Here is a 26,592-nt window from a genome sequence, read left to right as displayed (position 1 = left end):
AACCTGACCCTTAAAAAGTAGCATCAAAACGGTATGTTTTGAACACAAGCTGAACATTCCCTCGATGGGGTCCACAAACTCAGGCCACAAGACAAATGGCAGATGCTGTCTTGCATGTAAACTGTAAGTATGTTCGGTGAGAACTGATCTAATAAAGACAAGTGTTTGCCATTAATATGGTGATGTCCCCTGCTGCTAAAGAAGAGTGAAATATTTATTACACACTTACCACTTTTTATTTTTTGGTCACATACAAGATGTCTGAAATGACTAGTGTTTGCCTAAACCCCCAAAGTGGGCAGTCACCAAATTTCAAGACATTGGATACAAAAGTTCATGAGATATTGTGTTAACATGAATCGGGAAGTACATACAGACGCTGCTGAAAACATAGTCCCGTATTCCGGGTTGCAGCAGGTGACAATTATACTGAGCCATGTGGGGACCTGTGTTGGTTTTAGCATCATAATGATCACTGTTAGTATCTACAGCAAGATTGTAATTTCACTCATCTTATTTTTTTGTAATTTTGCAAGGATATTATGAGAACCTCCGATACTGCTAACTCAGTATCACAGCAACACTGTGTCTACTCTTGTCACAAAATGAAATGTAGTTGACATAAAAAATGGGTACATAGACATAATTTGTGTCTCCAAAAGTCTTTAGTGTAACGGGATGATCACATGTAAACCAACTGTTTTCTCAGTGGAAATAGCAAAGGTCATGTGAAACCTAATTGTTGACAGGTCTAATTGTTCCATGCATAAAAACTATGCGGCAATACACCAAAAACTGTTGAATAATCCTAGTTATGATTATAAATACTTCACATTAAAAGAGTAAAATTGGCAGTTAAAATGACAATACCAGGATATATCTCTCTTCATAAAATACTAGTTACAGATCTAACATTTTTAAGATCACCAGATCAGATTTCATCTTCTTGTGTTATCTGGTATGCTTCACTGCACAGCTGATTGTCTCGTATACAGTGCCAGAAAAAACAATTACAAACAGTAACATTAATCCCTGATTGTAAGACAATGCCTGGCAAAAACAAATTAGAAATGAATATAAAAATTCATTAATCTTGTCTAAATATGCTTAATAACAAATATGATATCTCTACTGACAAAGTCATCTTCTCTAGTTTGTTTGTTCATGTGAAAGCGATGTGATGTTGTCTTCTCATTACCAGAAAGCAAGTTTGACGTTAGTGTAACCAACTGATAAGCTGACCCCCTTCTACAGACTTCTTTCTATGGTCCTCCAAATGTGGCTTACCTATGGTAATATACAGTGACTAGACAGTAACCATGTGATCGAATCTCAGTGGATTTGTGTACTGTTAGTAAACTGGACATTCTTGGAGTCACTTTTTGTGCCATTACTCAGGGGGTATGAATATCGTCATATCTGCATGACATCATACGTGGGTCTACAAAAAAGTTTTGATCCTAAAGTACTTCTGACATGTGCATGATAAACATAACTGTATGATGTTGAAGAAAGGTTTATATTATCCACATAAACATGATATTGATATGCATATGTAACTAGTTTCTGACTGAAAGAAGAAAGCAAGTACACTGAAGAGCACCTTGAGGAGCTTGACACCAGTCGCATGCAATTAGAAAGAGAATTTTACCTCAAAACTTTCTAATACCCTTCGTACCTGCATTAGATGATATCTACATGACAGAGTTTCGTGACAACATGTGAACGTGACATTTGCATGACATATGAACATGACATCTACATGGTATAATTTATTACAGCACATGGATGTCACATTACCTCATACCTACTACTGCTTGCACCGTGCAACACCGGAACTGTAGAAGTGTAGCACAAATTTCACAAAGGGGAAACTCCAGCCAGTCATCACCTACCTAACAAGCTCTGTACCATGTCCTTGTCTTTGTCTGCATCGTTCTCCTGGTTTACTACTATTAAACGGCCAGTGTTCTGAAAGGAGGATACATACTTACATACTCCATGAATATACAATTACAGACTCTAGGTGAGCGAGTGAGTATGAGTGAGTATGATTTACACTGCTTTTAGCAATATTTTAGCAATATCATGGCAGGGGACACCCACATTGTACCCACAAGGGGAATCAAACTCAGGCCTTTGGCATAATGAGCGAAGACTTCAACCCTGTACCTTAAGAAGGTCAGAACCACTATTATAGGGCCAAACACAGCACTGACTAGAAGAAAAATGTCTAGATCCATAAAAACCTGCTCTGGACTAATGCGATATTACATTTTTAATAATTTTCTAGAAAAAGAGACAAAGTCAGAATGAATGTATGAAATCATGTTTTACATTTTAATAATTTTCTAGAAAAAGAGACAAAGTCAGAATGAATGTATGAAATCATGTTTTACATTTTTAATAATTTTCTAGAAAAAGAGACAACGTCAGAATGAATGTATGAAATCATGTTTTACATTTTAATAATTTTCTAGAAAAAGAGACAAAGTCAGAATGAATGTATGAAATCATGTTTTACATTTTAATAATTTTCTAGAAAAAGAGACAAAGTCAGAATGAATGTATGAAATCATGTTTTACATTTTAATAATTTTCTAGAAAAAGAGACAAAGTCAGAATGAATGTATGAAATCATGTTTTACATTTTAATAATTTTCTAGAAAAAGAGACAAAGTCAGAATGAATGTATGAAATCATGTTTTACATTTTAATAATTTTCTAGAAAAAGAGACAACGTCAGAATGAATGTATGAAATCATGTTTTACATTTTAATAATTTTCTAGAAAAAGAGACAAAGTCAGAATGAATGTATGAAATCATGTTTTACATTTTTAATAATTTTCTAGAAAAAGAGACAACGTCAGAATGAATGTATGAAATCATGTTTTACATTTTAATAATTTTCTAGAAAAAGAGACAAAGTCAGAATGAATGTATGAAATCATGTTTTACATTTTAATAATTTTCTAGAAAAAGAGACAACGTCAGAATGAATGTATGAAATCATGTTTTACATTTTAATAATTTTCTAGAAAAAGAGACAAAGTCAGAATGAATGTATGAAATCATGTTTTACATTTTAATAATTTTCTAGAAAAAGAGACAAAGTCAGAATGAATGTATGAAATCATGTTTTACATTTTAATAATTTTCTAGAAAAAGAGACAACGTCAGAATGAATGTATGAAATCATGTTTTACATTTTAATAATTTTCTAGAAAAAGAGACAAAGTCAGAATGAATGTATGAAATCATGTTTTACATTTTTAATAATTTTCTAGAAAAAGAGACAACGTCAGAATGAATGTATGAAATCATGTTTTACATTTTAATAATTTTCTAGAAAAAGAGACAACGTCAGAATGAATGTATGAAATCATGTTTTACATTTTAATAATTTTCTAGAAAAAGAGACAAAGTCAGAATGAATGTATGAAATCATGTTTTACATTTTAATAATTTTCTAGAAAAAGAGACAAAGTCAGAATGAATGTATGAAATCATGTTTTACATTTTAATAATTTTCTAGAAAAAGAGACAAAGTCAGAATGAATGTATGAAATCATGTTTTACATTTTAATAATTTTCTAGAAAAAGAGACAACGTCAGAATGAATGTATGAAATCATGTTTTACATTTTTAATAATTTTCTAGAAAAAGAGACAACGTCAGAATGAATGTATGAAATCATGTTTTACATTTTTAATAATTTTCTAGAAAAAGAGACAACGTCAGAATGAATGTATGAAATCATGTTTTACATTTTTAATAATTTTCTAGAAAAAGAGACAACGTCAGAATGAATGTATGAAATCATGTTTTACATTTTTAATAATTTTCTAGAAAAAGAGACAAAGTCAGAATGAATGTATGAAATCATGTTTTACATTTTAATAATTTTCTAGAAAAAGAGACAAAGTCAGAATGAATGTATGAAATCATGTTTTACATTTTAATAATTTTCTAGAAAAAGAGACAAAGTCAGAATGAATGTATGAAATCATGTTTTACATTTTAATAATTTTCTAGAAAAAGAGACAACGTCAGAATGAATGTATGAAATCATGTTTTACATTTTTAATAATTTTCTAGAAAAAGAGACAACGTCAGAATGAATGTATGAAATCATGTTTTACATTTTTAATAATTTTCTAGAAAAAGAGACAACGTCAGAATGAATGTATGAAATCATGTTTTACATTTTTAATAATTTTCTAGAAAAAGAGACAACGTCAGAATGAATGTATGAAATCATGTTTTACATTTTTAATAATTTTCTAGAAAAAGAGACAACGTCAGAATGAATGTATGAAATCATGTTTTACATGTTAGAAATCATTGAAAAGAGAATGGATAGCATCATTTTTCAGATTTTCCTTTTTTGTCAGATTGTTACTGCAGAAAAATCTAATGTTGTTCTCTGCTGCTTTTGGTTTTATTTAGAAACTGAGTAAAATGCATTTCACAACCAATGCATAATGATGCGACTTCCTACTATAAAGTGATGACTAATACATCAACAACATACACTTCCTGGAGTCTTCAGGAACTATTCAGTCATGACTTGTCAGTAGGAATTGAACACAGTCTGTAATATACATTCCATCGTCAAGTATTTCAAAAAATAAAACAGTAGTTCCAAATTTGTTTGTATTCGATCATGAGAAAGTGCAATCAACTGCTTTGTCATTTGGTAACTGCAACCAATTTTCAGTTATTTCCTTTAATCAGAACACCATCAATTTAATTTTAATCACCTCATTTCCACTTCACCTCATTCAAGTATCCTGACTTTTGTATGGTTTGTACACATTGCCAAGTGAGACAGCACACAACCACACATCAGTCAAGGACACATTTGTATATCGTAACTAGGGATGAAACATTATGCTCTTAACATGGTCTAACTTTAGGAGTTGGTTGAGATCTCATAATTCAGTGGTGTGGAATTACTATGTCCGACTCGTCCGACTCGGGAAAAAATTGACACTGACAAGTCAGTTTTTACAAGTTAGTCGTCCGCGGACAAGTAAATACCGAATCTCATTCATTCGTTCCATTAAAATACAGTGTGCCAAAAATTAATGTCCTAGATCAAATTCATTCATCAGTCCCCTCCCGCACTCGTTCTGACGGTCACGAATATTAGTGTTGTAATAAATTGTGAATGTCAACTCTTCTCTGGTTGGCTGGATTTCATAACTTCCTGGGAATTCCTTGGTAGAGAACCAGTCAAATCAATTGTTACTATAAGGCACAGTCGCGTTGACAAAATCGTGGAAGTGATCCCTCGGCTATTTCTGAGAATTCGATACGATGCAGCATTACGATTGGCTGAAAGTTATATCCCTGATTAATATTCATGAGCTCATTCGCGAACATTTGTCAAACTTCCGCTGTCAGGGAAGCGAATGTTGTATGAAAAATGGACAAGTTTGTAATACGATCAACACCTGGTCACAGAGAACAAACCCTGAGTCGATCAAGTGAGGAAGCTGGCTCTAGTAAAAGAAAATCTAAATCAGAACGCGACCGTGATTATGATAAAAAAAGAGTTAGAAAATTTCAGTCAGGTTGGCTGCACGAATTCACGTGGCTCAAAACAGATGACGATGACAATGTATATTTTTGCGAAATTTGTCGTCTGTACCCTCAACTTGCAGACACTACCTCTGGACTGTATGTTGGAAAATCAGTTGACAGAAAGGACACGTTAACGGCCCATCAGATGTCTGCCAGACATATTTCGTGCTTGTCAAAATTTGAAGGCCAGCAGAAGAAAAACACGACTGACGGCGCGCTGTCGAAAGCCTTTTCAAAAGTCGAAGAAAAGGAAGTTGAGCGATATAAAAAGCTTTTTAACACAGCATTTGCGGTTGTAAAACACGGACGCCCATATACCGATTATCCGTTTTTATGCCAAATTCAGAAGAAAAACGGACTTGAGCTGGGAAATGACCACATCGGGAGGGATGCTTGTGTAGATTTTCAGAATGCTATTTCTGCTGTTTTAATGAAAGAAACTGAAAACCACATGCAGAGTGTGAGATTTGTTTCAATTATGAGTGATTCCAGTACAGACTCTTCTGTTATTGACCAGGAGGGTATATTACTGCGTTATGTGCATCCAGTCAGTCATGAACCAGTTACTGCAGTGGCAAGTATTGAGAAGCTGGAAAATGCCAGAGCTGAAGGTGTTGTACAGGCAATTAAAACAGGTGTACAGAAATGTGGCTTTGATCTTGAAAATACTCAGAATAACTCTCCCAAATTAATCTGTGTGAATTTAGATGGAGCAGCAGTTAATATGGGGGCCAAGAACGGTGTTGCTAAACAGCTGAGTGACTTAGTGGACAATAAAGTTATTATAACTCATTGTGTTGCACACAAACTGGAACTTGGTGTGTTGGATGGCATAAAACACATGGATTATGTAAAGAAATTTGAAGACACAATCAAGAGAATTTGCAAATTTTATTCTTATTCTCCAAAAAGGCGACAAGAACTTCAGAAACTGGCATGTTTTTTTCAAGAAAATTTGATCATGTACACCGAGATCAAGGCTATCAGGTGGGTCTCTTCAAAACTACGAGCGCTGAAAGCAGTTTGTGCAGATCTACATGTCACTGTCTCTCATATGGAACAAGTGCTGTCCACATCCAACAAGGCAGATGAATTAGGCCAGGCACGGGCCATACTCAATGAATTGAAGCAAGTGAAATTTGTCAAGTACATTCACCTCATGACTGATGTTCTGTCTGTCATTACAAAAACCTCTGAACTGTTTCAGACCAAAGATCTTCTTCTCTTTGAGGTTAAAGAAGCCATTGATACCCTGTACATGAAGCTACTTGCTATGTCAAAAGAACCAGGAGAAAATTTGTCCAAGTTCTACAGTGTTTTTGACAAGGAATCTGCCCTGTTTGATGGGAAGCTAAAACTCACTGGCCATCTCCCTGTCTTTGGAGAGGACAAAGATGTTCATGATCTACTTGAAAAAGTTGCCACATACATTCTGAACAGGTTTTCAGATTTGGGAAGACCCCCTGTCTCCAACTTTCAAGTGTTTGACTTCAGGACCTGGCCATTCAGTCTTCAGGACTTGAGCACTTATGGGTGCAAGGAAATTGGAACTCTCTGTGATGAATACAGTGACATCTTGACAGACGAAGAAAGATCCAGCATTCCCTCCGAATGGCAAACCTTGAAAGTACAAGTCTCAATGCAAAGGAAATCACACCCCCTGGCAGTCTACACTTCCATTCTGCAAAGACAGGAAGAGAGTGTTAAACACATTCTGGTCCTGTTAAACATGTTGGTAACTGTTTCACCTTCGACAGCTGCATGTGAACGCTTGTTCTCCAATATGAATTTTGTGAAGAATTCGTTCAGAACACGCCTTACCCAACAAAACCTTCAGAACCAAATGCGTATCATTGTTAGTGATACACAACTTGAGGACTTTGATCCACTTCAAGCTGTTGAATTTTGGTTGCAATCTGGACATAGACACATAACTCACAGAAAGCGTCAGAGGGCTGCTACTGTAGTTCCTACCCAAGCCAGTACAGCAAGCTGTTCTGATGTGACAGATCAGGAATCTATCCAGCCTTTTGTAGATGCCATTGTTAACACACTGGGTGGGGAAGACATTGCCAGGCAGAAGCTAAAAGACATGGCCAGTGATTCAGCTAAACAATGCCTTATTATGTGAAACCTTGTTAGACAGAAGCTGAAAATCATGGCAAGTCATTCAGTTAAACATTGCCTGATGATGTGAAGTTACCATAGAGACACTTTGCTAGACAGAAGCTGGAAAATAAAGAAATGATTCAGCTAAGTAGTGCCTTATTACAAATATGTGATATTCAGTTTAGCATTGAGTTACATTGATAGACAGAAGTTGGAAGACAGCAAGTGATGTAGCTTATTGTGTGACTTAAATACTTTTTGATCCAGCCTATTGTGTGACTTAAATACTTTGTGACATTGCAAGACAGAAGGTAGAAGATACATCTGTGCTGGCTGCTTCCATTAGGTGAATGGAAGTTCCTAATTTCAAAGAATTCAGAGATTTAGTGACTGTGTTGCAAACAAATTCATTAAAATAAAGAACTTGTGCAAAGTAAACGTGTTTGATGACCTTCAACAATGTATGCCATAGTATAGTCAAGGTAATGTTGATTTAATTGTAGTTTTAACTGTCATAATTCGGACAAGTAGAGTTTAGCTGCGGACAAGTGGATTTTGGCACTTTACTTGTCCGTGGACAAGTGAATGAAAACTGTATTTCCACACCCCTGCATAATTGATGACTGGTTCATAACCAACAAACCGTCATTGAAAAAAAAATGGGATAGAGACATTTTTCAGATTTTCCTATTCTGGGGCCACTTGCCAAAAGCGATTTTTGCACTACAACTATCTTAAGCCTATGTTGAAGAAGGGAGTTACATTGATTGTAGCACTAAGATTGCTCTGTGCCAGTGTACCCATGAAGGTCCCGGGGTAGAATAGGCCTTCAGCAAACCATGCTTGCCATAAAAGGCGACCATGCTTGTCGTAAGAGGCGACTAACGGGATCGGGTGGTCTGGCTCACTGACTTGGTTGACACATGTCATCGGTTCCCAATTGCGCAGATCGATGCTCATGTTGTTGATCACTGGATTGTCTGGTCCAGACTCGATTATTTACAGACCGCCGCCATATAGCTGGAATATTGCTGAGTGCGGCGTAAAACTAAACTCACTCACTCACTGTGCCAGTGAGGCCCGGTTTTTATAGCTGATATGTATAACATGATGCAACTTGCTACTTTGAAGTAATGACTGACATGTTATGAACACAAATTTCCTGGAGTCTTCAAGAAATATTCCGTCTTGACTTTTCAGTAAGTGAAGAGAGTTTTCTAAGAATAAAACATGTTTCCAGTGTTCCAAAGACAAAATCAGTAGTTCCAAAATCATTTGTGTTTTATTATGAGAACATGAGATCGATGGCTTGGTCGTTTGGTCACTACGACCAATCTTCGTTTATTTCAATCAACTGGACCACCGCTACTTAGTATGTATTGCAGTGCAAAGTTTTAGGTATGGTCTGTTTTTATTTGGTACATATGGTGAAGGATAAAAGTGAGTGAGGGAGTTAGGTTTTACGCTGCTTTTTAGCAATATTCCAGCAATATCACAGCGGGGGACACCAGAAAATGGGCTTCACACATTGTACCCATGTGGGGAATCAATCCCGGGTCTTCGGCATGACAAGCGAATGCCTTAATCACTAGGCCACTCCACCGCCCCCGTGAATGATAAAAAAATTGAGAACTAGAGGCAAACCTCCCATTGTTTCTTAACATAGAGAAAAAACAAAACATAACCATTGTTATTTTAAATGAAAATACTATCATCTTATGATTAGATAGACGAACAGCACAAAAACCGGAAATACCAAATTTTTTTATAGCATTATGAAGGCAAAATATCACATTCTTCGATTACTGTTCCATATCTTACTTCATTCTTATCAAAGATATTTCCATGTGAGCCTCTTGCTCAAATGGTCCTACTGCCTCCACAGAAACGTGATTGAGGACAGTTACTGATGTCCTGTAAGTGTATGATAAAATGAGTTGTCTTTGATGTCACTTATTTAGCTGATGTCACCAGGGATGAAAAACAGAACTAAGTGAGTCAAATTAGATTTACGCCCCTTTTAGGAATATTCCAGCAATATCATGGTGTGGGGGACACAAAAAATGGGTTTCACATACTGTAGCTATGCCGTGAATATTCTTGGGAGTGATGAGTGAACACTTTACCCACTGGACTACCCTACAACCCCTCAATAAAATGTGACCTGACCTTGATATAGAGTCCAAATGACACAAACAGTTGTCGCAGACCGTCCCGGACCCTGTTGAACAGCTGGTACAGCAGAGTCAAGTCCGGTATCCTGTTGGCATCTAGAAGCTGATCTAAACCTGAAGAGAAATTGAACCAAAATTCTCATAATCGTAAGTAACTACAGTTGAAATGAGCCAAAATGCAATATATGGATAATGATTGTTGCTTGTTTACCTACACCAAAATGATGCCATAATTATATGAGTGAGTGAGGGATTGAGTGAGTGAGTGAGGGAGGGAGGGAGTGAATGAGCAAGGTTTGTACCATGACAATAATTACACTGATTACCCATTACCTTATCATCAGTTCCATCAAAGATTTCAACAAATGATGAGACTGTCAAATATGGACTTTACAGCATACACAGCATAACTATAAGGAATATAGAACTGAGAGAATGCATTTTTAAAATAAGTTTCAATGCAGTTTTTTACCAAGATATTGCTATCACAGCCATAATGAAAATAAATGCAATTCTATTTCAAACTGATCTCTCGACATATATGCCTGTCATTCATCACAGGCATCACATTCACATGAAATGCTTCCATTAGCTTCTCAGCTACAGTTCAGGATCTGGACCTTAGAGCAAACAAAGGACTAAGGAGACTGTAACTTGAATAACACAGAATTATGTCGGTTGGTTTATTGTTTAACAATGCACTCAACAATATTCTTGCTATGTGGCTATGGTATGTAAGTAATAGACTGGCTAGCTATTCTATAAACGTTCATAGCGCTACGAACTTCTTAAGCCCATTCTCAACACATTGGCTGCAATCAATCTCTCTGGTCTTTCTGTAGGAGTTAATCAAATACCGAATGACAAGGATTGGGGACAAATTGATGAAGGTGAGTGAGTTTAGTTTTACGCCGCACTCAGCAATATTCCAGCTATATGGCAGCGGTCTGTAAGTAATCGAGTCTGGACCAGACAATGCCATGACCAACAACATGAGCATCAATCTGTGCAACTGGGAACCGATGACGTGTCAACCAAGTCAGTGAGCCTGACCACCCGATCCTGTTAGTCGCCTCGTAATACAAGCGCAGTTGCTGAAGGCCTATTCTACCCAGAACCTTCACAGGTCCAATCTCAACAATTGATGAAGGAGATGCTCACCTTTCTGCAGTATCTGGTGTAGATGCTGTTCCAGCAGCTGTCTCTCCACACACATCACCAAAGCCTTCCTAAATCAACACAGTCATAAGGTCAGTGTTGCAGCTAGTATTTGCTTGGAAGAGCCAAGTTCACCCTTCTTTAAGAAAACGTGGGCCAATAACCAAAAATGTAATCCTTCCCTTTGACATTTTGACACCAAAAAAAGATTTAATGAAAATCTCTGTACATCAAGTCTAGCTCTCTACAGCTAAAGTGATTTACTACACTTTCGTATGGAAACAGATGTACAAGCAATGTGACCAGTGTAGGAAACCTAATTTTGAATTCTAAAGTCAATGTTTAAATTTTGATTTCCATATGTTTGACATTGCTTTCAATGAAAATAGTATTACTTTGAAATTGATTATGTGCCTGATATATGAAAACATATTATAAATTATGCATTTGCACCATTGTTAACACATACACTTATTACAGACACAGGAAATCAATGTCACAGTGACCTAGCCAGGTGGTATTCAAGTCTCCAAGGTCTCACAGTAATATCAACAGCTAGATGAAGCTTGACTCATCGGTGAGTCACCTGTTACAGCAACTGTGAGGTAAGAAGCAGATATACCTGACCTCCACCTAGGTCAGTCTGACCTCACTATCTCCAGGCTTGACAGAGTCAAGACACATCTAATTCAAAAACATTTAAAAATATTTTCACAAATTATGACAAGTTATTCACTTGTAAATTATCCATTTGGAAAATATCTAGGTGTGGTGGCTTATTTGTACCAGAAGGTGAATCTTACTTTGTCGACTGGTCCAAATAGTGAAGGAGTCTTTCATTTTCTTCATTGAGACGTTTGTCCACATGGGCAAGATATTCAGGCACCTGTAGATATATAGTATATTGTCAGCTAACTTGCATAGTTCATAACCCACAAATTCAACAATGGTGCTTTCTTGATAACTAGTCAGATAAATGAAAAACATCTCTGATAGGGCTGCAATGATTCGGTCCCATTCATTGAAAATCAAATCTGACACCCTAATTTCGATTTCTGATAATCATTATCACTATTTTGATTTGCTATTTGAATACCTATTCATATTATTACCACACAGAGGATGTAATTTTCTACTCCAACTTGAGCAGTTTTGAGTGCTGAAATATGGTAAAAGGTGATTAGTTGACGCCGGGCTAATTATCCAGTGAGAATTGTTGTTCGCAGATATCACTAAATTGAAGATGAAGGATGACCCTTAGAGATAAATAAACGTGATACTTTTACTTGTCTAAAGAATCGATTCAAATCGAGGTCTGGGTGAATCGTTGCAGTCCTAGTCCCTTGTGTTTCGAGTGCATTGTTAGAGAGTGAATGTGTTTAGGTTCATACAGCTTCTTGCAGTATTTCAGCAATATCATGGCAGGGGACACCAGAAAATCCAGTCAGGACAGCAAATCTTCATTGTCACTTGCCCAACTGGCTAGTGAATTTGCAAGGGGTCATTTTGTAAATAGATCACTCTCTCAGACTTGTCAAATTACAACACACTTTTAGATCATGTAAGATTATGGCCATATAAAAACGTCCATCAAATAAGCAGCTTAATGATGAAACCTTTGTCTAGTGAATTAAACTTTGGACTAGTGAATTATTTTGTGGGCTAGTTACTTTCAGGCATTGCTAGCCTGACTGGCTCGCAAAATTTGGAAACTGTTATGCACACTGGAAATGGGCTTCACACATTGTACCCATGTGGGGATTCAAACATGGTTGTTGCTAGTACTGCATGAACAAGCCCAAAGTGTTCACCATCTACATTTCCTGACAGTTTTTTCATATCCAACTTGTATTAGTAAACATTTGTGAGCTGCCCCAGAATTACCAGTACACCTGTCAACTAACAACAGCCAGTAAGGGCCACCATCACTGGACTTGTTGGAACGATCTTTTAGTACTAGGCTAGCAGGCCTTTTATGTGATTGTGTACATGTACATTGATTACATGATCGTGAATCATGATGGAAACCACTGAGATGAAGAAATGTAAGGAAGATTCTAGTGTTAACATGAAAACAGAAACTGAAGAATTACCTCCTGCTGAGAGTGAGGCAGCAATACCACAAGTATATTAGTAGTGTTCAAATTAATTTTAGTCTTTGATAAACTTGATCATGGAACAGATCTTCGAAGTTGTCAGGGCCTGATTCAGTGAAATGTCTTTGATTCTTAGAAAACTCACGTCACTAACGTGACTGAATATGTCTTGAAGTTCAAGAAGTTTATGTTCATGATATGTTAGTTATCCCTTTAAAGGTCACATGCAACCAAAAAATCACACATAATTAAAACACTATTATCACTTATTCATGACTCACAATATACATTGCTGCTTGTAAAAAAACAAATAAACAAAATTATGAGCGTACAATCGCGAGTCAAAAGTGCAATATTTTGCTCTTGGGCTTACTTTCCCTGAAACGAAGCCCTCGGGAGACCGAACCCAGTCGTAGCGGGTGGATCTGCACAACTGTAACGACGGCTTCCGATTGGCTGTTTCATTTGCTGATATGCTGGGGGTTCATTGTGTGTACAGAAAGATGATCTGTTTGATGGGCATTTTAGAAGTATGGCGAGTCACAAGAAAGTAAGATTCTTGATGGATAACAACTTCTTTTTGTGTACATGATGTGCTGTTTCAGTATGGATTCATATACTGTTGTCAAACAAAAAATCATATACACTAAAAGAAGTCGTTATCCATGAAGAATGTATATAGAGATGTTAGGTTTTGAAAATACATGTTCTCTGAATTTGCGCTCGATCCAATCAAAAATCATCTCAGTAGAGATGGTAAACTACTGTGTGGCTGGAATCTGTCATTCGTCCAAGTACAAAGCAGGACTTGAAACTGACAAGAGTTGGCACAAGTTTCCGTCAGATCCAGTCATCCGAAAAAAATGAATGTAGTTTGTTTGCAGCTCACAGACATAAAAACATGCCATGTGTATCACACGTGCCTAATTACATAATGTGGCAGACACAGGACTCGGGTGCACGAGTCATAAATCAATTTATTTTCTTTATGTCGTATAGTCTGATAGGTGTTAAGTTCAAATTGCACGTGGTCAATGATTGAAGCTGTGTACTGCATGTTATCTTTAGCAGACAGGCAGGCAGACATATAGGTGTGAATAAACCAGACACTGAGCTTTCTCTGAGACAGAGACTGCTTACAACAATCAACAAGCTTTTTTATGTAACGAGTAGATTATTTACTTGGGTACACAACCAAGATTAGACTACTGCTCACGACCTCAGACTCTGGGCATGCATACTGTTTCAAGCTCCGCTAACTTCTTCACTGCGCATGCATTACGGACGCAGCGCAGCACAGCTGTTGAAACCAGTTTTCCCCCCAGCGCTGGGGGAAATTTAGTGAAACGTTTGAATTTTGATTTCGCGGGCTTTTTTCTCATCCTGTTTTTTTCAACTTTATAGGCTGAATTGGCATTTTTTATGATTTGTTTCAGTAAGTGCATACCAAAAGGTACCAGAATCTGCAAAGTTGTGTTTTATGTTGCATGTGACCTTTAAAGTTATCAAGTTGCATCATGTTATACTTATCTGCAATAACAACCTGAATAAGAAAATCTGAAAAATAATGCTAACCAATTATTGTAATTGTGAGACTCCAACCAAATCCCATGACTACAGTATACAGATCACAGCATTCTGCAAACAGCAGGGGGGTGTGTGTCAGGCAAATTCAGTGAGTGGATTTTGGACCACGCCGCTTTCAGTGGCATTAAAGCGATACCATGGCAGGAGGACACAAGAAATGAGTATAACACATAGTACTCATGTGAGGAATCACACCCAAGCCTTCAGCATGACAAGCTTTAACCTCCAGGTTATCCTACCGCCCCACTGGCAAATAGAATTGCCACCAGTCTGGGCAACTGTAACTATGGCAACCACAAACCTTCATAGTATAGTTAGCTACCTGCTTTGAGGTACCTATTCTCAGATGGTTCTGTGAAAGATCAAAAGCGCCAACAGTAACACAGTATATGACAATATGCACTATGTGTTGTGTGACAACCTACTGGCATCACTGTGCCATTGCAGCCTGTTCCCTTGTAACTGAACGCTTCTCCATTATGTCACAATGTAACCAAAGCTACAATGCATGTTGGCTGTTGTTGCCCCGTCAATAGGCATGCTAATAGAACAGTGCATAAGTTAGCCCTAAGCATGGATTCTTAATTTACGTCACTGACAGTGTCGTTAGTATTCTGGCAGAGGTGCTTACATCTCTCTCCTGCATCAGCTGTTGGCCCTCAGCTGCATACAGCTGTTCTGTGGCGTCCAGGAATTTCTTTTCAAAGGAATCGTGGTAGATCTGTAAGTCACAAGCACAAATATGTCAAAGAGTGAGTTTGGTGCCATCCAAACAGTAACTTCTAAAATCAGACAGGATCCCGGGTTGATGAACATCACTATGATAGTTCTCAGTATTTGAAATTAAACCAAGACTTTAACTCTTTTCTATGACGAAAACATTTCACAGCTGCACATATATCCTAAGGACGTGATACTACGTCCAGTCACCTACAACCCTTGCATATGACCAGATTTTTCCAGCTGTAGTTTCTGAATTTGATGGACGAGACGCCAGATTTTTTTACAATGCTTCCATACGAGGGACGTGATAATTTGTTTACTCTTACTCATACCAAACATATTTCACAGTTTTCTAGCCGTGTATCTACTTCCTACGAAGGCAATTTGCGTACTTTGTAACAGTGGACTATTTAGGATTTACTTTATTATCTCCCCTGGTCAAAACCATGCGCAATAGGTTCCTCCTTTTGGCATTGAAATATTTTAATGAAAGTGAATAAAGATTTGAAAACAAGTTTTGAAAACAATTCAGTTCATACAGATCTGGAAGTTACGTTAGTCATGAATGGTTCATGTCATCGGTTGCAACCATGGATCACCACGTCCCTACTCATATTGAAGGGATGTGAGCTTTCTGACGCCGCACTCAGCATTATTCCAGCTATATGACGGCGGCCTGTAAACAATCAAGTCTGGATCAGACAATCCAGTGATCAACAGCATGAGCATCGATCTGCGCAATTGGGAACCGATGACATGTGTCAACCAAGTCAGCCAGCCTGACCACTCGATCCCATTAGTCGCCTCTTATGACAAGCATTCTATTCTACCCCAGGACCTTCATGAGTTCCTCCATTCATAACACACACTGGATACAAATCTTGGGACCCAGTTAATACCAAGCAATGATCATCAGGGTCAAGGCAGACAAGCTGGCATTCATGTTTACTTTAAAACACTGAACAGTATTTCATCAAGCTGTGTTTAACACAGGAACAATCTTCGTAATTTTATCACTATCACTGTGTCAAGTGTAAAGAAAGCCAAATTAGTGCATATAGAAGACAAATGTTGTGCAGAAGTTGCGTAACAAATTTTCTTGTCATGTCTGTGAACTAACATGAATTAACATGAGACAGAATGTTGTCTCCACCCCTAAACTTTTGCCAATGAAGTTCAATAATAATCAGGTACTTTGATCATTACATACCTGTAAATCTGACAACATCCTGAGGAGACTTTTCAGCAACTGTCTGTTAACTGCCTCACCACTGCGTTCCCTCTCAATCAGCTTCAATAAGCCATCAACAGTCCGTGCCTCCACCGTCTTGTGACTGATGATGTTGGCACGGAAGAGATCAAGACCCATGTCCCTGGAATTACATATGCACATAATTTGAGTGAGTGAGTGAGTGAGTGAGTGAGTGAGTGAGTGAGTGAGTGACAGCGTGAGTGACACTTATTGTCGCAGGCTGCAATATTCGAGTTATTTGGTAGCAGTCTGTATGTACTCAAGTCTGGACCACACGATCCAGGGATCAACAGCATGAGCATTGATCTATGCAAATGGGATAGGGTGACATGTTTCAACCAAGCTAGCCAGTCTGGTTACTCGATCCCATTAGCTGCCCCCCCCACCAAACAAGCAAGGGTTCCTGAAGACCATTTCTAGCCCAGATCTTGCACACTTAGGACATAATTCTTGACAGAAGAATGTGATAGAAATCCTCCTCGATTAATTGTCGACGCTTATAAACATTTACACTCACCATATTGAAAGAATTGCAGAATTCTGAAGTACATATGTCCTATCTAGGAACAGGAATATACTGCGAATCATTATCTGAAAAAGACAACAGAGAAAAATACTGGGATGTGATGATATGTGACAATCATGTAAGCGGCACTGACAACTCAGTCCCATTAGTCACCTCTTACGATAAGCTTGGGCTACTGAAGATCCATTCTTACCTGGATCTTCATGGGTATAAAAAGCTGCATGATTTCATTGGGTGCTTTCAGCTCACTTTAGAGACAATGTTCAAATCATTTTCAGGAAACTGAGCAAAATAAAAAGATCAGAAATCTGTAAATAGCAAATTTAGGTTCTGTTTCATATATCTACCAATTTTTGTTGAAAAACATTTTTTGAGTTATGCTCTGGAAAGAAAATGATTACAGACAGATGGACAGGCAGACAAGGCATTGACTATATTCACGCTGCATTACATATACGAGAAAGAGGATTCTATGTGTTTTTATAGAGGTAAGTGTCTTTCATTCTTCACTGGATACTATAATACTTCTTATGCGCACTGATTGAATTAGATGTTTTGGTTTAGAGGTTACTGAAGATTACATCTGCTTCAACTTCTCAATAAATAGGAAACAAAATATGAAAATTTAAGGGCATGCATAGAATTCAAACACAATTGAATTTTTAAAATTTACTTTTTAGGTATTATTACATTGTCATGTTTCATAAAATGAACGTATAAACACAAATAATTATACATACAAGCTTGAATAGATAAGACTAAACTTAACAATTACCTTACTCATTTTAATCTTACTGAGTTGTAACATGTTATTTTCCATGATCTAAAGTTGATAATGTTACATAATCGAACATAAAGTGATGAGTCAACATTTGCATGAAGTATATATACATGTCAGTGTTATTACAACAATGAAATCTTCTACGTCTGTTATGAAACACAAGACGTTGGTAATTCAGAAACTTTCTTAGACACAGACAGTTGTAATATTATTTGTTATTACATGTAAACCGCGTAACTGTATTTCAAGCATTTTTGTTCAAGCTGTTGAAAGTTTCATGTTGATTTGAATTGTTAGTTTGCTATGCAGTTTACATTAGCATTATGTAAAACGTGCATTTGATATCCGTAATTATCAAATCCGGTGTCATCATCACGTGTACCAATGATCTCAGTCTCTATTGATCCATCGTCAATAAAAGTTGGATAGTATATCAGTTACAGTATCGATACACATGCATAAAATCATTCAGTAAGATTAAAGTGATAATAGAACACCTCTTTCGACCTTGATATAACAGCCTCCAGCAGAATGTATATTTAGTTTCGTTGTTGAAAGGTTTGTCTCGCGACAGGTGTGAAATAAACAGATGCGCTGTTATATCATTGGACAACTTGCTTTATGGAGTCATGTCCCACTGTGTAAAGTTCATTCACACATGCACATCTGTAATCTTATGAACCTTGTTATATTCAGCATAAACATAGGCACACCCATCTTCATAAATATTACGGGGGATTCAACAGCAAGTTTATACAATTCAATAAATAATTCAGTGTTGTGTCCCTTCGTGAATTCTGAAATATGTGTACTTCAGTTTAGATGTTCATTTGTATCAAGGCCAAGATTATATTTTCATGTACAGCTAACCATTATCTTTATGTACTAGTTGTATGCGTAAAATGTAAATGAAAATATATGATATCCCTAATCAATAAAAAACAGTAAAATATGTTTTCGATCTCTGAGGACAAATAAACTTGCCAAAGTGTCTATCTACTCCAATTTGTCTTATGTGTATGCTTCATACATGTATGTTCCATAAAACCATATGGTGTGGATTTACGTTTACAGTACACAAACCATTATGTAATAGCTTGATTTAATAAAGAGGAAAGACAGCATATCGACTGGTCATTGACAAAGCCAATATTCAATCTCTATCCAAACCGTTGAGTGACCAAACATGCTCTTCAGAAATTGCATCCACGGCCCATCCCCTGCCCTTTCCTCAGTGACAGGTATCTCATGAAACGAACTGTCAGAGATAGCAAATAACCAGCCACTATACGGAATAGGTAAGATATTGAATATTTTATTACTAGGGAAATTTGATGACGCCCCATCACCTGACTCTTTGTTTTATGCCTACGCAAGGAATATGTAGCATGTATTTTTCACACGTATGTTCATATGATCACGTATGTTTTCTGTATTAAATCTAGATGAAATGAAGTGCCAAGTGCTCTAAGTTAGTCACTTACTAGAGTAATGGGACTTTCAGTAAGATAATCCATATACACTAGAAATGTACTGGCAAAAACGATAAATTGTTAAAAAAATAATAAGGGATGTAAGTAAATTCTTCTTTAAAGTATGTCGGTGTCATAGATATTTTGTGGAATTAAACCTCGCACATTGATATGAGTGGGAGAATTTGTTTATGTATATCCAATCTCTTACGAACAAAGAAAACATGCATATTTTCATAAAATATAAATGTACAAGCCGCCAAAGGTCTACAAAAGATACAATTACACAAAAGGTTGCAATGCATACTATGTATTCACAACTGATTTGTTTCAACACATATCTTTATGACACAGTTAAACAATCAGGACTTGTTTGTACGACAAGACAGTTGGTTCTAGCCCAAAACTTCCACATCTCAAAACATCCACCTCTCAATACTACCACACATTGTTAAAACAATAACTCCTCGTCACCCCTTTTTAGCGAATAGTATAGCCCAGGATGTGCACTGAGCTGAGGAACTACTCTTTCTTTTAATGCCCTAAGCAGGTAAACACGAAACACAAGAGAAGTAGAGAGCTCTGCAGGGTAGAGAATTTGTAGAGAAGACAGCTGTTAGTAAATATGAAACAGACAGACAGACAGACAGACAGACAGACAGACAAGATGTTGAGAGTGCTTTGTTTTATCATCACTGCAGGTTTAGTGTAAGTGGAATTTGTATTGTCAAATGCAACAGATCAGAAATGAACGCAACAGATAATATGTAAAAACTTGCCAACGAAGGACTATAAAAGTACTAGATGATCGCAAAGTAATTTAAAACTAGCTAGCAGATATTTAGAAATCTATTTTTGGACAATACAATGCAAAAATGGGCTATTTAGTGCCAACAACTGAAGGTACTTCTGCTACCTGCATGGATTCTAGCTTGGCACACACAGGAAATGTTCAAATACAACATGGAATATAACGCAACATGGATTAACTACGATGCCAGGTTCCCCTTCCCCTATTGATCCGTATTCTGCCAGACCCAACAGATGCTTGTTGCAAGGGCTTCTACTGTATCTAAATGTTCTAGATAGACTGTTATTTTAATTTTTTTTTTCAATACAGTTTGACAAGGGTATTTTTTTTAATACAGTTTGACAAGAAATTATCGAGGATTTAAAGACTATAAATTTTCCATTTTTTTCATCCAATACTCATGTATTAAATGTGAACATTAGCAAAACATAACTAAAGGTTCTAAGACAGGTGAACAGTTAGTATCTTGTCACCATCAGCAGCAATGCAGGCTTCAATGTAGCATGGCATACTACTGATCAAAGAAGTTAGAATGTCGGACCACCTCCTCTTTCATTTCAGCAATATTTGTCAGATATTTCTCATTGACACTTTCTTTCATTTTCTATTGGATTTAGGTCCGGACCATAGCTTGGCCAAACCAATAATGTCATATTTTGGGTACAAAAACAGGCCTGTGAATGTTTTGGATCGTTGTTCTGCCACAAAATCCATAGCTTTCCACTGAAAGTGAGCATATGGAAGCAAATGTCCCTCGAGAATATCTGAGTACCGCTCACTGTTCATATCCCCTTCAAGTACACAGAAGGGCGTTGCCCCTAACACAGATATGCCATCTCACATGTTACATTTCAGACTGTACTATAGGCGCTGATACAAAAGTTTTTCTGTTTATCTGGGCCAGATTTTCTGTGTATTAGGAAATAGCCACAGAGAACTTTCATCTGAGAAAATCACATTGTCCCAGTTGAAATTTCTATGCTGTTCAACTTTGCTCCTTTCATTCAGGTTTCATGATCGGTGATGGAATTCTTCAACTTTTCTGCCAACCATTGCATGGTGCTCAGTTTTAATTGTCTCCTTACAGAGAGCTACAATTCCTACATCAATCATATCCAGCCTTAAGTTTTCTAAACTTGTTCGTTTCTTTTTAGAAACAAGAATACCCAAGCCCTCCTACTGTCACCAACAGTCAAATTTCTGGACTTACCTGCGCTTTCCCTGGTGCTCAGTGCCATCCATTTGCAGTACTTTTCAAAACATGATAAACAGTGGACCGATCGATGCCTGCTCTACTTGAAATCACTTCAGCTGATCTGATGTACTTGTTACAATACTCAACAATCAACTTCCTTTTCTCTAAATCATCCATACTGAGGATCACTGCAAATGTTGTCTGCTAGCAAGTAAATAAAAGGAGATAACTCTTTATAAACTACTGAAAAGGGCTTAACGGGGTTGTCTATCTTGAATGAGACCAAGCACTTGATTGCTGGTCTAGGTTGTTTACACTAGAAATCTAATTAAAATATTCCTAAAACTCTCAATAATTTCTGGTCATATTATAACCATGCCAGAAGCAATGTACAATCACACAGTAGGTCGCGTCAGGTAACCTTTGAGTGACCAATGACCATCCAATCAAACGGGCGACGGTTAAATAGATTTAACCAATCAGCCAACGGCTACTATTTAGGGATCGGAGGGACTTTCAAAATATTCAGGTCACTGACACAGATCTCTCCACAAACAACAATCCACATATGACACAGTTATTTGACCTGCAGTATATACGCTTTGGGGTTTCTGTTGACATGGTTACCGTTAGCTAATATTTCTGCAAGGTAACATCCTTGAATATTGCCAAAACACTATTTTCAGCGACTGTTTACTCACTGTTGTCATGGTTGTACGTATGCCGTGTGCATCACCCAGAAGCAAGCGTATGCTAAATAGCATTCAGAATTGTTCGAGTATGAACCTTTTCGAGATAAAAAGTTCAAAATGTATGTGCGAAAGTGCACACTCACAATTTGGTAAGCTGTGTTCTGAATGGTCAATCTCAACAGTTTCCTGACGCAACCTCCCATAAGGTTTTGTTAGACTCAGTAGTGGAGTGTAACGAAAAGTACTGAGGATAAGTTTACTTAGACTGTATTACTTAGTGACCGTTTGAGTTCATTACTGATTAATACACTTTCTAAGATGATTCGGTGAAAGATCAAAGGCGCCGACAATACTTTATCAGACGATAATGTGCACTTTTTGCAAGTGTCCTCGTGCTTTAACTATAATAGTTCAGGGCGAAAGTGTGCTTTATTACACTATACATGGTGGTAGAACAAACTGTATTTCCTAAATACCATTACAACCAGAGGTAATCAGTATGCCAAGATGAGTGCACTCAACCAGAAATGTAGTTGTTATAAGCTGTGGAAGTTTGGGGATGTGGAAGTTTTGTCAGGATACCAGGCAGTTTCCTCTTATCCCAGAAACTTGCTAGGGAAATCAGGTGATTAGCGCTAATTAGTCTTGTCTCTCAGACTTAATGAGTTAACTCTCACTTACAACAGGTGTTTCCAACTTACCATTTGTCGACAGTGGTTTTGCCAACAATTGTCTATCAGCTTAAGAAACTGTTCATAATCCAGTGTGTCTGTAAGCTGCATTAAGGAAACATTGCTACCATCACAGACACACACGCTACTGTTCATTAGGACTGCAACGATTCATCCAGACATCTATTTGATTCGATTTTCCAGCCTAAAGTCGATCATTTTAGTTCATTTAAGGGAAGTGAAGTGAAACCAGCAGATTCGTATTCTCTCAGAGTTCATCTGTTCATGTGAGTTAGCCTTTTAGAGTGAAATACATTGCCAACTTGGAAAAGTCTACCAACAACAATTCTCATTGCATAAATAGCCCAGCACCATATCAATCATGGTTCACCTTATTTCAGCAATCTGAAACTGCTTGAATTGGAGTCAAAATTACATTCTCAGTGTGTGGAAATAATTAAAACAGATATTCAAATACTAAATTTAAACATATAATGGCTATTGAAAATCAAAACTAATGAGTCAAAGATTCAAGTTTTGATGAATTGGAACCCGATCGTTGAAGCCCTGATGTTCTGCCCACAAAACTTTGTCGCTTTACAGCAGCTAAGTAATAATCATCTAAAGGACACAGCCTCAGAGACTAAAACACCCTGCCTAATTTTCAACTGTTACAAAGGATATCCCAAGAACTGGTTCAGGTTGGCCTTGACGTGATCTTCACAGATGTGTTTGAGCTGATCATACAGGCTGGCAGACATCTTGTAGGAACACATATTCTCCACTGCCTGATACAGCTCTTCTAGGCTGTAGCGGATGGAACAGCTCTTGTGGATAGCGTCTACAGCCTCACCAAGCTTTTTCCAAGTCTCTTGCTGAAAGTTCTCGGGCATCTTTGGCTTTTCTGCAAGACAAATTCATTTCAGGATCATCTTGCGAATGTGATCTCAGTGCTAGGACGGTCGTAAATCTGAGTCCACAGTGTTCACTAAAGTTGTTTTGAAATAACAGGACATTGGGTCCTGTACGTTTGAGATGTCTGTCTGACCAACTGACAATTAACAGGTTATTTCACACACATTTCATTCTTAGTGAGTGAGTGAGTTTACTTTTACACCACACTCAGCAATATTCCAGCTACATGGCAGCTCATCATTAACATTTCTTATAAATGAAATTATTAACAAACATACGGTTTATAAGCAGCAAACACAAATGACAACTTTAGACAAAGTCATTTTGAAATATCCAGTCAGACACTGGGACCGATGAGTTGGTGACTTCTGTCTGACTATTGGTGAACCTGCCTGATTTGTAAGAGGGTCAAACGCTATTTGTAAACACTGTGTACAAGTGTGAGAGCTGTGATTTTGTTTTAGCACTAAGAATGCTTTGTGATAATTGATCCTTATATCAATGTTCAGCGGCTGCATCCAAAGTCAACAATATTTCAGCAACTAGAACTAAATGAACTCCTAATTCATATTAAATTAAATCCTACTTTTTACAGGACCAACAAGGAAGAAACTGTTAAGCATAACATCACTTTATTGAATGCAATGTGAAAAGAATGAAATAACAGAAATGGTTTAGAGAAATGTAAAATTTGACAAAAATAATGATTACTTCTTACATGAACTATTGTGCTGATACATGAACTATTGTGCTGATACATGAACTATTGTGCTGATACATGAACTATTGTGCTGAAATAAAGTTTGAATTCATGGGCCACCATTAAACTGTGTTCCAGCTACTGTTTCAGTAGTCTATGCACAAATGTATCGCCACTCACCATGTGTTAATCACTTTGGGACAAATTTTATCGCCACTCACCATGTGTTAATCACTTTGGGACAAATTTTATTGCCACTCACCATGTGTTAATCACTTTGGGACAAATTTGAGAAAAATTGAGCTAAGTTTCTTATCTCAAATTTATCAATAATCAATTATAATTTAGTTTATGATGAAGAATTGATATGTTTCGTTGCTTGTATGTAGAAACAGCCAATCAAGTATGAAGTAGAAAAAAGCTGAGCATAAAAAAGCAGGTTTATTATACATGTAGTCTGATGCCTAATTCAATCAGAAAACACAAATTTGCAATGAAACACAGATATGAGTACTTCAAGTATATTAAATGAAATCAAGTACAGTTTACATGGTAATTGTCATATATTTGCATAATTTATGCAAAAGCACATCTTATCTTAACCTTTGGGTATTCTAGGCATTCTGAATACATTCTTAGTGACAGAAGATGATTTTATTCAATAATATTTAAATCTCCTTGGTAATTTCATGAATCTTATTTACATCCATTTGTAGAATTACAAACTATATTTATAATGGTTGTCAAATATATGTACATTCTATTGTAAGAATTACAAATTACATGGTAACTAGATACCAAACTGGGTTTCACAGAAACCAAAATATTGTGCATCATTTGCAGAAATTAGGAATAGATGCAAGGTGATCAACAGCAAATCCTATCTGAGTATGCATGTCGGAATGAATGAAAACTATTCATTTGAAAGATATATGTGAGAGTTATTCCATATTTCAGTTCACAGAACAAATATCTAGATGTCCTTATCAGATATTTTAAATTTAATCACCAAATTTTGAAACAAAAAATTGGAAATCTTCATCCAAAATTAGCAGGTAGGAGTCCTGTGTGTAATCCCCACTTAAACTGTATTCTCCTTATTGTGATCATTTCTTGGGGTTAGGGTTTAGGGTTTAGATTAGCATTATGTTAGTTTTAGGGTTAGATATGGGGTACACTTTCTATTAAAACATCTATGCTTATAAATAGAACAATTAAAAAAAGGGGGCTTACTGGAGGAAATCTTTCCCCTAAATACCCAATTTTAACACAGTTCCTGTAAGCCATGTCAAACCACTGAGTGAATAGTAGCAATGTAAATTGTGTACTTTTCATGAATGGCAGAAGACACCACCGTGCATGGAATTTCAAAATGTGAATCAAAACCTGATTATTAATTATACATATGAGATACCAGTATCCCTGCCGATATGACAGATAATGTACTTCCAAATTATTTATGATCTGAGTACTGATACTTTCGTGACAAATAATGCCTCTCTAACTTGCTGCTCGAAAAATGTTATGTTTTGATTGAGGATGCCAACCTTTGAAATTCTTGATAACCAACTTCTTTGCAGCCCCTGGTTTATTGTTTGCAAGCGGAGATGCGTGTCTAGCAATTCCATTACTGGGACTTGTTAGGGCCGAGAAGTTCGGTCTTCTTTGCGAATCCGTCATTGTTGATTGCGAACTGTCCTCTAATTTCTTGTTTGGAGGAGAGCTATTTTCGTGACTAACTCGGCGTCGTTTATGATTGGAAGCGTCTTCACCCTTGTTTTGATCTGTAAGAGCACGCTTGCTTGCGCTTGAGAGAGGCATGCATTACGCTTTAGGCCAGAATCTGGCCTGAAATTCCTCAAGGAAGAAAGTTTGTTATTATTTGGAGACGAAGAATAAGAATCCCAGCTGAACTAGACAAATGGCGGAAATTCTCGTGCGAGTTCTCGCAAAGGGGAAGTAACTCTACTTTGTGATCGCTTGCTTCTCTATTTTTAGCTGACTGGTTAATCCGTGTTTTGACAATATAAATAGCCACTGTTTCAAGATATGCCAAATAGTTGTTTTGTTTTGTTTTCCTTTTGCTGGAAATCGTACTTTCCACACTACTTCCCATACTATAGCTAGATTTACTCCATAC

The 26,592-nt window shown here is 37.0% G+C and overlaps 1 protein-coding gene across 1 annotated transcript in view; it reads right to left on the bottom strand.

Annotated features, from left to right (window-relative positions):
* Positions 1-26,389, bottom strand: part of LOC137281769 (cullin-4A-like) — a 43,746-nt gene extending 17,357 nt beyond the window's left edge. Inside the window, exons 1-10 of the mRNA XM_067813379.1 lie at positions 26,000-26,389; positions 23,522-23,741; positions 22,868-22,937; positions 17,207-17,280; positions 16,648-16,810; positions 15,346-15,435; positions 11,835-11,917; positions 11,035-11,102; positions 9,869-9,987; positions 1,896-1,971 (exon numbers count right to left, since the gene is read on the bottom strand). Coding sequence (XP_067669480.1) covers positions 1,896-1,971; positions 9,869-9,987; positions 11,035-11,102; positions 11,835-11,917; positions 15,346-15,435; positions 16,648-16,810; positions 17,207-17,280; positions 22,868-22,937; positions 23,522-23,741; positions 26,000-26,273 — 1,237 coding nt within the window. The 5' untranslated portion in view covers positions 26,274-26,389. The remainder of the gene's footprint in view (positions 1-1,895; positions 1,972-9,868; positions 9,988-11,034; positions 11,103-11,834; positions 11,918-15,345; positions 15,436-16,647; positions 16,811-17,206; positions 17,281-22,867; positions 22,938-23,521; positions 23,742-25,999) is intronic.
* Positions 26,390-26,592: the final 203 nt, after the last annotated feature.

Source organism: Haliotis asinina, chromosome 4 (genome assembly GCF_037392515.1).
Source record: "Haliotis asinina isolate JCU_RB_2024 chromosome 4, JCU_Hal_asi_v2, whole genome shotgun sequence".
Classification (NCBI taxonomy): domain Eukaryota; kingdom Metazoa; phylum Mollusca; class Gastropoda; order Lepetellida; family Haliotidae; genus Haliotis; species Haliotis asinina.
The sequence above is the reverse complement of the archived record's forward strand: the minus strand, read 5'-3'. Positions and strand labels throughout refer to the sequence as shown.